We start from the raw sequence: 18086 nt of genomic DNA on the forward strand, positions 1-18086 counted from the left end.
ATACACTTGTGCCGATGTTTTGATACCTTTTTCACAAAAATATGGCTCAGTCACTCCTTCATAGCTAACACCCCACCAAACCATCACTGAAGTCGGATAATGTCCACGTTGCACTCTGTCGACTAATTGGGAAGCTTCCTTAGAGCTTTGAGCATAAATACGGTCATTTTGTTTGTTAAAATGTTGCTCAATTGTAAAAATTTTCTCATCCGTAAACAAAATTTTTCTGTGACCTCCCTTTGCGTACCGCTTCAGTAGTTGTTTCGATTTTACCACCCTATTCTTCTTTAAATTATCAGTTAAGAAATGGCCAGTGCGTCTCTTATAGGCTGCAAGTCCTAAGTCATCTTTTAAAATACGCGACATGGTTCTAGGTGCTATCTTCATTTCCCGAGATAAAATCTTTTGCTTTCGGACAGGATTTCTTCGAATTCTTTCCCTTACTGCTTTGACCACCTTTTTCGTACGAACACTACGTGGACGGCCAGATCTTTTTCTGTCACAAACAGAGGAGGTCTCATTGTACCTATTAATAGCCCGGTACACAAACATTTTACTAATACCAAGTGTATGGAGAGTTTTAAAAATTGCATTTGGCTCCATACCTACTTTGTGTAATGCTATCACAGCGATTCGGTTCTCTTTATCACCCCACACCATTTTAATATCGCAAAATATTTTACAATGTATTGGCGCCAAAATGAGAAAACACAATGAACAATCGTATAAAAATGACAGATTCGAAATTCAAATGTAATATTTTTTTATAATTAAGTGTAACAGTATTTATGGCCAGACTAAGTATACTACAAAATTGCCCTTAAATTTGATTTACTCTGTTACCAGTATGTGTAGTGATCATTACACATTTGGGTCTGAAACATTAACTTTACAAATGAGTGGTAATTTATATTTTGTCACAAAACGTATTACCGCGTCGTCCAAATCTATTTATAGCCCATGTCCCAAAACAACAGCTAGTAGCCTACTTTATTACTTATCATAAAATCCATTAACATCCTTTTCTTGTCTCACTGTATTCTGTGTGGCGATTAGAATCTGGCTGATAACGTTATTGACCATAGTAATCTAAGATTAGGCGCCATTACCTAACAGTTTGATTTCGAGCTTGATTACCTTCCACGTGGGTGATACAGGCCTTGGTAACACGCAAATACTACAATACACTTTGTACAGCAACGTGCAGATGGGTAGTTGTTTCCAAGTCATCGCTCGTAAACAAACTGACAGTGTTTGTGATGATTTGTTGTATTTGCAGTGATACTAGATCTGATAGGCCGGAACAATTTACTATGGCAAGTTATTTACCACTTGTACTGTGGCTGCGTTTTAATCTTGTGGTCAGTCAGTAGTCTTTAAGATATTTCTTCCAAATAGAAGTGAAAATAAACATTTAATTTCTTTATTTCTAGGTGCGAAAAACGCGTGCAAAGATCGGACTGGGCGTGACTCTGTCGCTAGAGTCTGACGGCGTGTGGCTGTACAACCGCAGCCAGGAGCCGGTGTTCGTGAGCTCGCCGGCGCTGGACGCGGCCGCCGCCAAGGCGCTGCTGGTGTGGCGCGTGGCCCCCGGGCACTGCCTGTGCATCTTCGACCCCGCGTGCCCCCCGCCGGCCGTGTCGCTCCCGCACATCGGGCCCGTGGACCCGCGCTCCGTCCGCATTTCCTTCGCCAAGGGCTGGGGCCCCAAATACTCTCGCAGGGACGTGACGGCGTGCCCCTGCTGGCTCGAGGTGTTGCTCGCGCCTCCGAGCTGACGCAAATAGAGTGTCTCCTCATGCTATTTGTTTCTGAGATTCGCCCAGTGATTTTCATTCAAGTACAAAGAGATCGCGACCAATAAATATGTATATATTTAATTTATTTCTTCTCATTGACAAATAGCTGCATTTGGACTATGGATACGGACCATTACGAGTGAAGTGTACTTTTGTATGAACTTTAAGTGCAATTTTTATTTTGGGTCTTAATGCGTGTACGCTGTTGGCGAACAAATAGTTCTTATATGTTCTTTTTACACGTATATATTAGTATTTAATTATTCTGTGGTTTATTCTTGTGGCTGCCAGTTGACACGCAGTAAGGCGACCAATGAGCACTGTCTAACGGGACCCAATGCTTTGGGCCAACAATCCATGTTAATGGATTTTTATTGTTATTTTATTTTGTTATATTTTTATGGAGAATCATTGAAAATATACAATAACGTGGCATTTTTAATTGTATATGTCGTAATTTTATGAATTAGACCTTTTCCTTTAAAGCAAAATTCCTAATAATAAAAGTCAATCATAAATGTAAATTAACTAGTTAAAATGTACGGAAAAGGTAAGAAAATATAACACAAATATTTAAGAGAAAATAACAGAGCCAAATCGGCTTATGCAATTAAAAATATCACAGGGGGGCTGACCCCCAACAGTCACATTAGACTGTAAGTACCACAAGTGTAAATATTCCAGTTGATAAATTCTATTCATTTATATTTATTGAGGCCTTGTTCATCTGAAGGTTTTGCGGTTTCAGAAAGGACAATACATTCTTCCTAAAGGACAGGCTCAGGGCTAGTCACATCATCACTCATTTATGGACGTTGGCAGCAACTGTTCTTCATTTAAATCGCCAATATAGAAAAGTATAAAAAGATAATATGTACTTATGTCATAGCGCTTTTTCTTTTTTCATTACAAATTCTTGTTAGCTTTTAACTATCACAAAAACAGTTTTAAGTTATATTATGCACGCCTAATATGACTCATAGTTAAAAAAAAATAACACAAACCATAAATTTTCTTCTTTTAAAAATTATTTTTGTTATTTAGGCGACTTTTACATTCATAAATTCATTTTAATTAGCAACTCGCTCAGATTGGAGCCAGCCAATTTAGTTGTGGAGTGCTCGTCCCCAGAGCCCAGAGTCCGCCCCTGGACCGCGAGGCCTTCAGTTGTTCCTGTTCTCAACAGTTTCAGACAGAAATATCTCAATTCTACCATATGCTTACATGGTATTATTGAATCTTTATCTATGAAATATAACCAGCTAGCCTGTTTTACAGGTTTACAAGTCCAAACACGTGTCATTCATAATAGTTTTGTCTGAAGCTAGTGCGAACGCTGTGCCGCGGTAGTCAAGCGATTAATTTGTACATATTTGTATATATTTGTATAGTGGTCGGCTTTAAGAAACCCTGAGACTGTATATATACAAATTCTGTGTAATATATGTGTAATACACTATTTATAATGCCTTAACTCTAGCATATAATTTAGTGTAACCACGATTTTTTGTACAAAATGTTTTATTTGACAAGGAGTTTATTGCGAGATGTGGAAACAGGCTGTGTGGAAAGCATTTCAGAATCCATGTGGACCGAACGTCCATTTTATTTTATTGAAAAAAGATCTGCCGTGAACTGATCGTGCAATGTTGTAAACAGATTCTATGTGCCTTGCGTTGTATTCAATATATACGGGACTTGTGGGTGAGTGTGTCGCTCTCTCGCGTCGGTTCAGACCTAGTGTGTATCCCATGCTAGTATGAACATATAGAGCTATACAGTCACTAGCAAGTCCGTAACTCAACCTTGATTAGGGTAAAGCAGTCAATTTCACTGGCCTATACGTATCTATAGTTATACAAATGTATATAGAAGCTCGAATTTATGGGTGTATCGCTTGCAAGTGACTTGACAATAAAGAATCTAGTCTGTAATGCTTGTTATCCCGGGCTGGTGGGACCGGGGGTACCACATCAATACACAATCCGTGTACAAATGCTTTTATATTACAAAAATATCGCCTCAATTCTGTATTGCAATAGGTGTTGTTTTACTTATAAACTTTAACGTAAATTAAATAAAGGAAATTATAGTATACTCCAATGCGAACGGTCACATTTTCCAAAAGGAACATATACATACTACTAATATGCATAAATACTGTCTGCAAATCGTTCCAACGTAAATTAGTCACTAGTTTACTCCATTCTATACCTCATTCTGCGTGATATGAAATAGGCATCGCTAATTTGTCACTGTGAGTTAAAGACCATACTTGTATATTTAAAAATGAAAGCGTATTAAAATACTTTATTCTAAGCAATTGTAATAATAGACTGTCATATGAAACATGGATGTTTTCCACAGTGTAATATAGAATTGAGGCACAGGAAGCGCGTACGTCACACCCCCGAATATTTTCAAGGCAGCTTATCACAATACGAAGGCATTGTACAAACGTGCAGTCACAAATCACTCCAGCATCATTATACAGTTTAGTCATCGCATTAGACTGACGTAGTTAATGTTGCGGCGTTTTATTAACACTGATTTCATTTCGAGACTAAAGTCCTGTTGCTATGTGCATGACTTTAACACGAGCGCAGTGCCACGCTGTACTTAATATAATTCTACTGGTTATGAGTAGAGTTTTTTAAACACAATTGTTTGAGTTTGGACCACTCATGATGTCTGATGCTATTTAGTATTTCATACAGATTTCATTACATATTGCTCCTCGCATTATTCAATTATAAAAATAAATATTTAATTATTTATGGAAAAGGACTAGAAATCAGTGTTATTAAAACGTCTGCATGAATATAAGAAGTCTTAATAATGTAGATAGCAATTTGTCCCTGAATCGCCGATTTATTGTTAAGTTGTGTCTGACTGATGATGGACGATAGCATTATGATAAATTATAAATAAACAAAGAGAAATATTTTTAATACAACACGTTTCATTTATACCCTATACACATCAATAACAAATTCACGACTCTATAAACTAAAAAGTAGAGCACACACTTAAAAATGGCGTCGCGTGGAACTTAATTAAATGGCTTATCCTTAGCGCAATGATACACCATCCTCGACTTTATAGCGGATTCCAAAGAATGATAAGTCAGCCTTTGGTGACATTTTGGAACAAGATCTATTATACCTATACTTAGAAAACTTGATTTTGTGTTTTTCTTTCTTAAAATTTTGATTAAAAATTATCCTAAATATTTCTTGATATCACATACTATTTACAAAAAATATGAATAAATACTATTCTAATTTCTTCAGAGTCGTGTTTGGTACAAGGAAACTGGCAACGCCGCACACTGGAATAAAAATATATTATAAAATTAGTATAGCGCCATCTCTGGTAATATGTATGAACGAAATTGTAGTCGATGCATTTAACGTCGTCGTGGTCTCTAATTATAGGCGAAGTTACATTGCAATGTGGCCATTTAGATGCTTTTAAAACAATTTAAAAATAAAAATTAAACATAAAGGAAGGAGTTGAGTTGGGTAAGAATATTTTCGAAATTGGAAAGTGAAAAGAAAACTTTGAAACTGGACTCAAGTTAGCTTTCTAATTATCAAAAAATTTGACAGATGGCTCTGTTAATAGAATGTTGATTACCAGCTAATACTGCAGCGATGGTGGCGAAAGGCGGAATACAACCGTAACTGATAAGGGCGGGGAAGACGATCGTGCCGATCACGGTGCCGACGCGGCCGCACATGAAGAATGTCGCCATTGCCATCACCCTGCAAACACCAAATAAAATATTTACGCACAACTACCGCCATCTAGTTGTTTATTAATAAAACTAAAAAAAAACAGTCTACCGTCAATTAATTATAGTTCCTCATATTTAAAAAAAATGGAACTCTTTCCTAAAATATTTTTTTGAGAAAGTCGATTAGATTTCTTGTTAAGTTACACTTAACAAGAAATCTTTTTTTAGATTAGATTAGATTTCTTGTTAAGTTACACTTAACAAGAAATCTAATTGTTTTTTTTTCAGTTCATTTGCATTTAGTTCCTTTCAAAAGGGAGTAGGTAAATTCATTATAATAGACACAACTGGAGGTACCTGAGAGACGTCGGAAACAGATCAACACAGATGCTGGAGAGTGAAGAGCTGCTGAGAGCGGTGAGGGCGAGAGCAGCGGTCACCATTAGCACCACGGCCAGCGAGCTCACCCCGAAGAATGGTAAAATGATGATTATTGCGGCGCTGGCGATACTGCATATTCCAGCCACCAGCTTTTTCCCGCATCTGTTGGGACAAAGAATTTTGTAATCGTTTTGTGTGATAGTACATATATAACCAAACTGCCTATACTGGAAGTCCAGCCACGAGTACCAGACTTTTAAATTACAATCTACTGCAACACATAGCACTGAGTTGTCAGTAAACTTGAAAATATCTAAACTGACTTCAATGACCATGGAATCAGATCAAGTGCTCGGATATACAACTATATGAGCTGACGGAAGTAGCCGAAACCGTGACAACGATATATTCCTACACATACTTAGGTGCATAATTATCCCTGCATACCTGAGAAGTTCTCTATAGGAATTTTGAGAGTGTGAAGTCCACCAATCCGCACTAGGTCAGCGTGGTGGACTAAGGCCTAATCCCTTTCAGTAGTAGAGAAGGCCCGTGCTCAGCAGTGGGATAGTATATAATACAGGGCTGATAATATTATTATTAATAATAATTTGTTGTTGACATGATAGTTGTTGTTGTCAAGTAAATAACGAACCTGTTGATGACCACCCCGCCGATGGTGTAGGTGAGAACGGAGCCGATGCCGACGGCGGCGCTTTGCAGGTACGTGAGCATGTCCGTGTGTATCGGCTCGCAAGCGGGAGTCACGTCCGACGTCAGCATTGGGGCTGGGGATGGACTCGGAGCGATCGCAGAGCACAGGTTGTCTGATTCGTCGGAGCCGATCATAGCTGCTAGTTGCGGGTACCACAAGCGTATGGTGTTCGACCTGGAGCATTTTAATATCGTTAATGTTTTCTATATACTGCAGAAAGATTTTAGAAGAAAGGCAAATGGAAAAGTTAGATATACACGTATAACCTTAAGGTGTGGGCAGAGATTAATGAGTACACCTACGGTTTGTTTGTTTCTGTTAAGGAGTTTTTTCCTATTGTCACTCAATTTTATACGGGGAATTCATGAATGAATACAAACCGTTACTTGGTTTACTCAAATGTTTAACAAAAAATGCACATCAATTGCACAGCTGATGGTGTTCAATGATCACTTAAAACAAACCGGTAATGACATATCGTACAGCCGATATCCGAAACAGTATGGTTCTCGCCAATTGTTGCCGGCGCAATTACAACCGTCACAACTCATGGCAGCTGCAAGAGAACTGAATCATTCTGGATCTATCCCACGCTTTCCCACGCACATCAGCGAGACATAAACGATTTCAATGATCAAATCGAAGCTTCGAGCGGAATAAATAGTATTACTGTAACAAAAGATTTTATACCTAAAACTTTTCACTCAAAACCGTATTTAATATTTGTAATTAACCGCTTGTGTTTCCTTATCAGTCATTATGAATGACAATATGAAAAAGTAAATACAAAAACATTTATAGGCAAAACACTTAATCGTGACATAACTTTATGGGCTTAACACCCAACTGGAAACCAATGGTGTACTACCAGAAGATTCGTTTGTTGATTTTCTTAGAAACAATCCTTACCCGAGCATAGCGCCGAAGTGCACCATGCACAGCAGCACGAGCCACTTGAGGTGCGGCGGCTTGAAGAGCGGCGCCAGCTGCGCCCCGCCGCCGCGCAGCGCCGCCATTCCACGCATCTTCTCGTTTCGGCTCTCCTCCACTAGGACCTTGACCTGTGGGAGTAAAAATTTACCTTATTTATAAACTTTACAAGTTAATTGATAGATGTTCGAGTAGGTACGTTGTACCGTGGTTGGTATCATTTTAATTCCTTCCTAGCCAAATTTTGGCCATGGCGGACAATTTCAACAGAGATCAGCCAGGTATGCAGGAGATATTATAGTGCACATTTGTGTGTGCATCACACAGGTCCTCTGTTTCTTCACTCTAATAGTTTGTTGAGACTTGAGTTTGGAGAGAAACCAGGCGCGGGACCCATGGCTTTACGTGCTTTCCGAGGCACGAGGGTATCACACCGCCAGCTTCCTGACTCCGAGCTGGGACTGAGTAACTTTTTAGGTGGAAAAATCCAATCATAATTATTTTTCTTAGGTACCATTCTATTTTTTATGCTGCTAAGCTCCGGAGTCCTAACACTTTTGTGTTTAAGTTTGAAGGATTTAGACACTCAGGACTTCAGGAGAGTTAACGTCAATAACGAGCAGAGTGCGCTGCCACGGATTGTTTTATACTAAAGAGGTTGTTGCGGTATAGAGACTTTCCCGCCCTCACACCCACCACTACAACTCCTGTAAGCCAGGATCAGCAGTGGCACACATTTTGTGACACCGAGCAGTGAAGCTCGGCGAGTCTCAGGGAAAACTAATATGTCATTATCCCGCAACGAAATTAATCAAATAGAAAAAATAGGGAGGAGTTGGAAATATTAATTGTCCACTTCCCTCCAGAGCAATGCGGGTGACAAAATCATGATGTAAGGAGGCGATTTAACCTCAAGGATAGGGACGTTTACAACTAGATAAGCTAGTTATAAAGCACCACGGATAAAATTAAATGAAAGGGTCCTATCACATGAGCTGTTAGATTTGATTACAATAGGCATGGCAAAAACGCCGGAAAGCACGGAAATTCCGTCTAGTCTCAACAAGGTCCATGTAGTATACAACCCCAGATGTTATTTGCATACTGTTTAACATGATGTTGCGCTCTTCATGCCAGAGACCACACTCCCAAAGTACGTGATGAGCAGATTGTTCAACCTCGTAACCAGGTGTAGAGCATGGGCACGCAGGAGAATCAACCAGCCTAAATGAGAACAGTTTACCCTTAAAATTACCATGGCCGGTAAGAAATTGCGATACGCAGTAATCTATTTCTAGCCAAGTTTTTATTAGGCGATCGCGAACGTACGGAAAGTATTTATATAAATGACGCCCTTTCGAAGACGAGTCCCACCTACATTGCCATTCATTTAATAACTCGTTGTGTACATCAGTGTGCGTTTTAAATAGTCTATCGATTCTTAAGAGCTCGCGAGACGTAAGAAACTTTTATCCATATCCTCTCTGGTTGAGTAATACATAGCGGCGCGACGCTGTACCTCCAAATCGACAGGGAGTACACCCGCGAGCACAGGCAAAGCTTCTGTACTAACAGTTCTATACGCCTTGCACAAGAATATCAACGCCAATCGTTGACTCTGGAGCAGTTTCCTGCGCACAGCACCGATAGTTGCCCTATCCTATAGTGATCCGTATGTAATGCAAGCTAAGTAAGTCGCTCCATAGATGATTTTGAGCGTAGTGAAAGACAGTCCCCACGTAGAGGTCGATATCCTTGTCAAGGCGTAAAAGTTACGTTTTGATTTTTCCGACGTTTTTTATATGCTTTAGAAAGGAAAAATTTCGTTCTAAAATCAAACCTAAATAACAAACCGATTCTTTCCTTTTTACAACAATATTATTAAATTTTATTCGCGGCGGTGATTTTAATATACCTTTTAAAAGCAGTTGGAACGTTTTGTGAGGTGCGAATGTAAGGCGATTTCTTTCACCCCATTCAGATATTAATTGTAAACACGTATCCGCCAAACTTTCAAGCCCTGATCTACTATTAGATTCTATTAGTAAGAGGCCGTCATCCGCATATCCGGTTAAAGTGCATCCTACAGGTAAGGGAATTGAAAGAAAATCATCGAAGCTCAAATTCCATAAATAAGGACCTACAACTGAGCCTTGTGGACATCCCATACTCAGCGACTTCGACACGGCATGGTGGCCGAGTTTCAGTTTGGATGTTCCGTACGAGAAGTATGAGTAAATTAGGGAATATATATTCCTATAGCAGCCTCGTATTTTTAACTTAAGAAGTATCATAGGCCACCAAGCATTGTCGAAGGCACCGGAGATGTCTAAGAAGATACCGAGTACATATTTATGTTCCGATATACTTACTGTTCTTCTAACCGATATTGCCGCGTCTGTAGTCGACCTACCTATGGTAAATCCGAATTGATTTTTGTGAAATACTGGTCCGCCCGGTAGCAGACGAGGGACAATGAGGCGTTCTAGAAGTTTACCTAAAGATGGTAACAACGTAATAGGTCTATATGACTTGGGATCATCGGGAGCCTTGTCGCCACTTTTAGGTATTATTCGAATGAAACCGGAGCGCCATATTCGCGGAAATATACCTTCAGCAATACATCGGTTAAAGACAGATAGTAACGAATCTCCGGCTGATTTACACGCTTCTTTAATCATCTTGTTAGACACTGTATCCTCGCCGGAGGCTTTGTTTAACGGCAGAGATGCAACAATGGCAATAAATTCATCTAATGTCGCAAGGTTTGAGACTGGAGAGTTTGGCAATTCCGCGGCCCACATTCTAATTTGGTTGTGATAATTGTTTGTCATTAATAATATCATCGGGTATAAGTGAATGCAACAGTGCTTCCGTAGTCTCCTCAATACCAGTCGTATAGCTATTATTAAATTTAATATTATCGATGTAAGATAAATTAATTGGTCTATTTGCTTTAAACTCTTGGTATAAAGGAGACCACGGGCCCTCCTTATCTAACCGCGCGGCGATTTTACGCAATAAATTACCTTTCGATTTTTGTACTGCTGCTCTATAGTGCGACCTGGCAATTTCAAGTTCATTAAAAGCAGATGTAAAAGTGTCACCTGTGACACAACGTTGTTGCGGTATATATAAAATTTGCAGTAGTATAGTACAGTAGTAGTAGTAGTATACTATAAGATATTTTCATATATTTAAACAGTATATTATGATAATATGGTGCTAACCACAATTCTCGCTATATATATATATATATAGCGAGAATTGATATATATATATTTATATATATATATATATATATATATATATATATATATATATATATATATATATATATATATATATATATATATATATATATATATATATATATATATATATATAGCGTATTACATACTGTCCCACTGCTGGGCACGGGCTTCCTCCATTACTGAGAGGGATTAGGCCTTAGTCTACCACGCTGGCCTAGTGCGAATTGGTAGACTTCACACACATAATTTTTAGAAAATTAAGAGGTGTGTGCACTTGGGTTTTGAACTCGCGGACATTCGTCTCCGCAGTCCGTTCCACAACCAACTAGGCTATCGCCGCTTTTTTCTCGCGATTTGGAAAACAATATTTCTTTTAATAAATTTACTTACTGGGAAATCCGCCGGATCTTTTCCAGTATTTAAGGCGTATATCCTACGGAAGACGGTCATCGCTTCCTCGTTTCTGCCCCTGGACATCAGGAATTTCGGGCTCTCTGGTAGCAACATGAACAATAGTCCACTTACAAACGGTACAAGCCCAGTGGCTGTGAGAAATAGGTTCCAAGAATGAATTTCTGAAAAACAAAAAACACACACATTTTAGGTATATAAGTAACAAATATTATTCTCATATTATACCACAGGGAGGTAAAAACTATAAATTTTTTCGAAGCACGATTAGGACGACTTTCAAACTAATAGGTAAATCATGACTTGAAATATCACGAGTTCATAGTTTCAGTTGGTTTTGTCCGTAATTACTAATCACCTATAACTCCAGGCCACAACGCGAGGTCCCAGTCATTGTTGAGCATCGCCCATGCCAGCAGCGGCAGCGTGGTGTTCGCCAGGGTGTAGTAGAGGCCAGTTAACAGGATTATCCTGGCTCGAAGTTCAGTTCTGTGCAGCTCTGCTAGATACGATATGAGCACTGCAAACGGACCGTTGAATCTGCAATAAGATTAAGAAAATGCTTAAATCTGTTCTTAAATCTTCAAAAAGAATCAGATAGACTATCAGTGGAGTAGGTTGCAATAGATGGGACATGTTTCAAAATTTTTCGAGAGGTCCTTCAGAGGCGCGGCATTTTTAAGTCGATTCCCGGTAATCTAATTTTCCAAACATAAAGCTCTTAAAGCTCAGGGGCCCTTACTGTTGTTAGGGCTAATGCAAAAGTAGATATGCCCCGAACACTATCTAGTTGTACTGACAGGCTGATCGACAGACATTTAACACACCTTTTTATGTAACGTAAACACTGTAAGGTTTTTGAATATTCATCATGACAAGTTGCCGATAATATATCTCACGTGCATCATAAATTCATAAACGCAATAATAAAAATTAAAGCTCCACTCACAGAAATCCGCTGGCGAATCTAGTTACGAGCAACATAGCGTAGTTTTGGCTGAAGGCGGCAGTGATCTCTACCAGCCCAGACGCGATGAAACCCCAGATCATGATCTTCTTCCTGCCTAAAGTGTCGGACAGGAAGCCCCACACCATCGCTGACGATATCATGCCTAGAACGTTACATTAATTTAAAGTTTTATTTCTGCTAAGTACTTATGATGTCTGTCGCCCAATAAGTACCAGGGTTATAGAATATAACCAGTAGTAGCCCGTGATGGAGATGGACAAGACCAAAATATTTCCCATTAAAGCAAGAAAAACTTTACCTTAGTGGATTATTTTTTAAAAGCAGTTATTAGTAGGTATATGCAGAATAATCTAGAATTAATATGGTGTTAAATTTATAGCTTGTATCATAACTATGTTCCTTTACAATGATTTTAGTTTATCAACTCTTTTATCTTATTCTGGTATATCTCGAACGTCTATAAAAAATTCCACCATTCTCTAAAAAGCTGTATCATTACTGATAGTATTCATGGCTATCATAACTATGTTCCTTTACAATGATTTTAGTTTATCAACTCTTTTATCTTATTCTGGTATATCTCGAACGTCTAATAAAAAATTCCACCATTCTCTAAAAAGCTGTATCATTACTAATAGTATTCATGTTATCCTTGCCTACTGTCATCAGTAAACAATGGAAAGTGAGCGATTGCCATTGTTTATGTCTGCTAAGAACAAATACTATTATTTATTTTAATTGTACGGTAATTAATTACTCCGCAAATGTTAACACTACATTCACGTGTTGCTAAACGGGTTGTTTTCTGGTAGGTCAGGGTGTCTACTGTTAAGTCAGACGTTTCATATCTATTCAATCGCTAAGGGCTTTTTTCATCCCGAGATCGATTTATATGTGGAATATGAAAAACTTTTATTATGGTACTAGGATTGGCCTGTGGCTCCACCCGTGTGATTTTGTTTCCGGGATAAATATTTTCCTGGGTAAAAAGTAGTAATCAGGACTAATGTAGCTTCCTATTAGTAAAAAAAATTAATTCGGTTTAGTAGTTCCTGAGATAATCGTGTTCAAAGAAACAAACTCTTCAGCTTTATATATTAGTGTAAATATAATCATTTCTTGATCTCTCATTTGAAACTAATTGCCAACCTCTGGTTCGGAAAACCGAGCCTCATTTGTTACTAGAGTAGTGGCTTCGATTCTCGTAAAGTGAACGACCTTGATGCAATTGCTCTGGCTTGTTTAAAATATGTTAATCTTATCGAAGTCTAATATTTATGCAACACTTATAAATCACAATATAAAGAGTTTTAATGCTTTAAATATGTACACAACGCAAGAGGTGTTGATAACGACTCATATTCAAGTGTTATTGATGTGATTCTTGTAATTTCTGGAATTGGGATTCGATATCCCGTCCCTTCGCCAACAAAAATAGATCACGGACTCAAAATTCTCGGCAAGCCTACCGCTGATATAAACATAAATTTTAATTTAGATGAACTGCTGCCTACTATTGTTAATAATAGAGTACAATTACTGAACTATTGTTAATAATAGAGTACTATTACTGAACTAAGGTGGTTTGGGCATTTGGAGAGGATGGATGATAAGAGACTGACAAAGAGGGTTTATAAGGCGAATGTGGATGGAAGAGCCGGTAGGGGTCGACCGCACCGAACCTTCGAATGTCAGATATCTGACATTCTCAGTAAAGGCCAGGTCAAAAGTACCCGGAACCGGAGGGAATGCATGAAAGGATTAATGAAGGTTGAGGAAGCGCGAGAAGTATGCCAGGACCGTGCAAAGTGGCAATCTATAGTCTCTGCCTACCCCTATGGGATAAAGGCGTGATATTATGTATGTATGTATGTATGTACAATTACTGAACGTCACAAAAATGAGTATAGAAAAATTAGCTTTTGCTCGCGTGAAGGAGTTTTCAATGATAAAAGTTCTGCTTTATATTTTTCCGAGATAAAAAGTAGCCTATACCTTACCTACCTTTCCAGGGTCTGAAAGAATGTATATCAAATATCATAAAAATCCGTTCAGTAGATTTTGAGGAAAACGATTACATCCAGATAAACAGAAAAGGGGACTTCATTTTATGATATGTATATTGTATGGATAAACAATTTAATAAAGATTTATTGCTTTTACTTTCAGATTGTTAACATTAGTTTATATTTATATGATTTCGAGCGAGTTTCTGCTTAAGCTTAATTAAGGCGAGCTTCATAGTTAGAGATAACAGAATTTCCTAGAAAAGTTAGTCAGGCTGTTTACCAAAATTTTAAAAAGGTTAATACTAATGGCAGTATTAAGTATGTTACATTATAAATGCCGAGTTCATTTCAATTTGACTGGGACGAGATAAAAAATAATATTACGAGTTAAAGATGACTTGCAATAGAGGATGAACGGTAATTTTGTAGCATTTAACATAACTATCAATTAAAAAAATAAAGGCATTATTAGTGCTGATTTTAGATGTAATGTAAACATGTTTTTAATATCAACGATTCGTTCGGATATTAAAGCTGGAAGAATTATAAGCCTAACAAATGCCAAGTCTACAATTTTGCTTAAGCGAGCATAATTGTAGACTCCTATACAAATTGCTTAAATATTTTACTTAGAAGACAAACAAGTGACTGGGTCGCTGATTAAAAACTGATCCTGAAATTCATAAAAACTGATGAAATTATATTTTCAGGAGTATTTCGTTGTAGGAACGACTTTAAGTCCTTGACTTCCGCAAATCTAATAAGATACAAGATCCTACCTCCATAAGTCATGGCGGTGACCGTGCCCATGTTCAGCAGGCTGAGGTTCATGTCACATTGTGCCCTGGGGTACACGTAGGAGACAGCGCTGGTGACCGACACCGCGCTCCAGAACGCTGGCATGGAATATATGATGAGGCAGATGTTGAACCGGCCGTAGCCTGTCGCTGCGATCGCCTCTTCGAAGTCTGCCGGCTCAGGACCTGATGCTGGAACAAGAGCACATCCATAATTTTAAAGACGTAGACATGCATGAACTGTTCCTTAAAGCCATTTTCGTCCCGTAATGATCCAATTGTAGAGAAATAAAAAGCTTGATTAGAATTCTCTGATTTTCTCTTTAACATTATTTCTAGGATTTAGCAGCGTTCATGAAATATTACACTTCCGCGACATCCATTAATACAGAAGGAAAATTCGAATAAATTTATATTATTTCCTTCCGCAGTCGCTTGATTTTGCAACAAACTCAGTACAACATGCATTAACTTGTTACTCCTGTGGATTTGTGTTATTTAAAATTGTATGAGGACATTCATAACCTTTAAGAAGGAGGTAACAATATGAAAGTATATGACATTTCTTGAGCTACTTTAAATATTGCTGACCACACAAAACGCAAAAGAAAAGCTCAAACTTCACGTCAGTATTGTGAGATGCCATGACTTCACCGCAGCAATTCAGGTAGAAAAAGTTATCAATACCATAATCTAGTCCACAATTTACTAGAATATACTCAATGGAATTGGTTTGCGAATCACGAGAAATATTTGGCGATTTTGTGTACAGAGAGGCCATTATCGCTTTTGCGTCACCCAGACCAGTTGTGTGTTTATTGTACACAGAAGAGACGTCACCTTACTTAATCACATGATACTGTGTTTCTAGTTTTGCTATAATAAATATTTACACTGATTTACTGGAGATAGGATAGCTGTTTCTGGGAAGCAATATGTAAGCATTGTTGAATTCAGGTTTCAACCATATATAATCAGTGTTTATTGAGGATTAAGAGATATTATCCAATGTCTTAAATGATTATGAGCATGACATAACATATTTTTAACGTTTCAGTGTAAACCTATAAAGCTAGGTAAGTCCTTAGTTAGTTCTAACGACAAAAAAACAAAAATAAGTGGTGTGTTCAAAAACATCAGTGTTTTTTTTTTAATGGGCAAAGGCTTAAAACCGCCACGTATTCAATTGAGTTATTAGCTTGTAACGGCTTAAATTACACATTTAACATCACGTTTTACCACATTGTGGCTATCCATTAGGCTTTTAAATCCAAAGGCCATATAAATAATTATTTGTGCTACATAACTCCTTCCGTTATTTATAAATTTATTTGAAATGCAGGAAATCTTTAGGAAAGGCTTATGTTTAGCAGTGGACTTCAAGTGACTGATGATTGGAGTACTGCTTAAGTTATACTGCTAAATGTATTTTCTGCAACTTCAATGTGGAGTTCTGTCGCAGTGTAGGCGTTAGGAAACTGCTTATATGCAGCTTTCATTTGTACATCTTTAATATTTTCATCTGAAGTTCAAGGTTTCATAATTTGTTTACAAAATGCGACGTTTCGGTGCAGTTACCCTAGCACGAAATATAAAGAATTACACCAATGAAGTATTGAGTAAGGTACTAAATAATTCACTACAGTCGTTACATAATACTTACTAGAAGTCAAAAGAACTTTTTAACAAAAAATTATACCGTCTTCAAAAACCACTAAAAGCTAAAAAAAAAATTATCATTACCTATATACTGGTTACCAATTTTGGAGTCATTCCATTTGTTTATGTATTTATGTAGCTTAACTATCAATTTTAATTAGTTACCGACCCTTTTTGGAAGATGGTATAATTTCTTTTATAAGAATTTATTTTTGCATTTTCGTGTTAGTAATAAACAGTATACGTTGAGGACAGCATAGTTGACGCCATAATTTTAAGAGTTTTGTGATGTATCTATATATAAATATATTTATAATACTTATATATATAAATAAATTGAAATATGGGACTGCACAGAGAGCACCAGCATTCAAATAAAAAAAGAATCATCAAAATCGGTTCACCCAGTCAAAAGTTCTGAGGTAACAAATATATAAAAATAATGTTGAATTGAGAATCTCCTCCTTTTTTTGAAGTCAGTTAAAAAATGACTCGTGCTGTCGATTCACGTATATTTTGACTCACATTGTTCAATGGCTACATAATATACTATTCAAAGTATACTCGCACGCAATATTCTGCCGTAAGTTCCAAATATGTTGGCAGGGGCGCAGTTCAAATTTTCCATATAAAAATTACTTAATTGGAATTATAACTTAACGTATACTATAGTACAAAAATTCATGCTAGAAGTACCGGTTTGCTATTGAACGCAGTTTGACGAGCTGGCTTCAAGCCAGCTGCCATTTAATGGCGGGTGATGATACGCATACTGTTTTGATTGCCATCGGCTCGCCATTACCAGCTTAATGCCTTTGTTTTCACTGTAAACTCATTTATTAGGTTGAATGAAAGTGCAAGTCTTCATGAAAATATTTCTCTTTCCAGATGTTGCCATGATTTACTATTTAGTTTGTTTTTATTGCTGAACTTAATATTTTTTATTTATATATTACCGGCTGAATGATTCATCATAATTGGAAGGAATTTTAAGCATAAATTTCGCTACAGGCCAATTTTCTTACTAAAAATAAAAATAAGTCATACCTTGAGCTAATTTTTCCAAATTTGAAGACGACAGGCCCGTCACCTTGTATAAGTGGTCGTGGGGGATCTCCTCCTGCACGCGGGGCGCCTCCGAGTCCTGCTTCATTGTGACAATAACCCCCAAAAAGTATTAATCCAATATAATCACTTCAGCATGCCAGGCTTAACGCAATATATTTGATCGATGTATTTTATATCGATTAATGTATTCAACGACAAAATTCGAAATTAGAATAGTATTTATTTTTTAACGAATTTGAAATTGGAATTTACTAATGACTATTGCTTGACTGACACCAGGTTTGGTGGGGTATCAAAGGTCTTTGGTTACACGATCCTGGCATTCTGATATCTATTGCGTTACTCGTGTAGCCA

General features: G+C 37.6%; 2 protein-coding genes across 4 annotated transcripts in view; one reads left to right on the forward strand and one right to left on the reverse strand.

Moving 5' to 3' along the window:
• The window catches only part of LOC115447902 (mothers against decapentaplegic homolog 6), a 42926-nt gene extending 38191 nt beyond the window's left edge, over window positions 1–4735 (forward strand). For both annotated transcript variants that reach the window (XM_030175191.2, XM_030175192.2), the window contains exon 5: window positions 1434–4735. In XM_030175191.2, coding sequence (XP_030031051.1) covers window positions 1434–1778 — 345 coding nt within the window. In that variant the 3' untranslated portion in view covers window positions 1779–4735. The remainder of the gene's footprint in view (window positions 1–1433) is intronic.
• LOC115447901 (organic cation/carnitine transporter 7) lies at window positions 4728–18086 on the reverse strand. 2 transcript variants are annotated; one of them, XM_037440870.1, is made up of 10 exons: window positions 17712–18086; window positions 14988–15197; window positions 12179–12341; window positions 11588–11769; window positions 11209–11393; window positions 7544–7695; window positions 6575–6808; window positions 5905–6081; window positions 5439–5566; window positions 4728–5130 (listed from the first exon to the last, which is right to left on the reverse strand). In XM_037440870.1, the coding sequence occupies exons 1-10, from the start codon at window positions 17815–17817 to the stop codon at window positions 5075–5077; spliced, it is 1593 nt and encodes a 530-aa protein (XP_037296767.1). In that variant the 5' UTR covers window positions 17818–18086; the 3' UTR covers window positions 4728–5074. The 2 variants fall into 2 exon arrangements, with proteins under 2 accessions (XP_037296767.1, XP_030031050.1); XM_030175190.2 differs by having other exon boundaries at window positions 5896–6081.

The sequence above is a fragment of the Manduca sexta genome, chromosome 21 (genome assembly GCF_014839805.1).
Source record: "Manduca sexta isolate Smith_Timp_Sample1 chromosome 21, JHU_Msex_v1.0, whole genome shotgun sequence".
Taxonomy (NCBI): domain Eukaryota; kingdom Metazoa; phylum Arthropoda; class Insecta; order Lepidoptera; family Sphingidae; genus Manduca; species Manduca sexta.

Excerpts from the sequence above, each read along its gene's own strand:
- LOC115447901 (XM_030175190.2), bottom strand. The coding sequence starts at position 17,817 with ATGAAGCAGGACTCGGAGGCGCCCCGCGTGCAGGAGGAGATCCCCCAC. Across the intron at positions 11,770-12,178 it reads AGATTCGCCAGCGGATTTCT|ATTCAACGGTCCGTTTGCAG; the intron begins GTGAGTGGAGCT and ends ATCTTATTGCAG. Across the intron at positions 11,394-11,587 it reads GTTGTGGCCTGGAGTTATAG|AAATTCATTCTTGGAACCTA; the intron begins GTGATTAGTAAT and ends TTTGTTTTTCAG.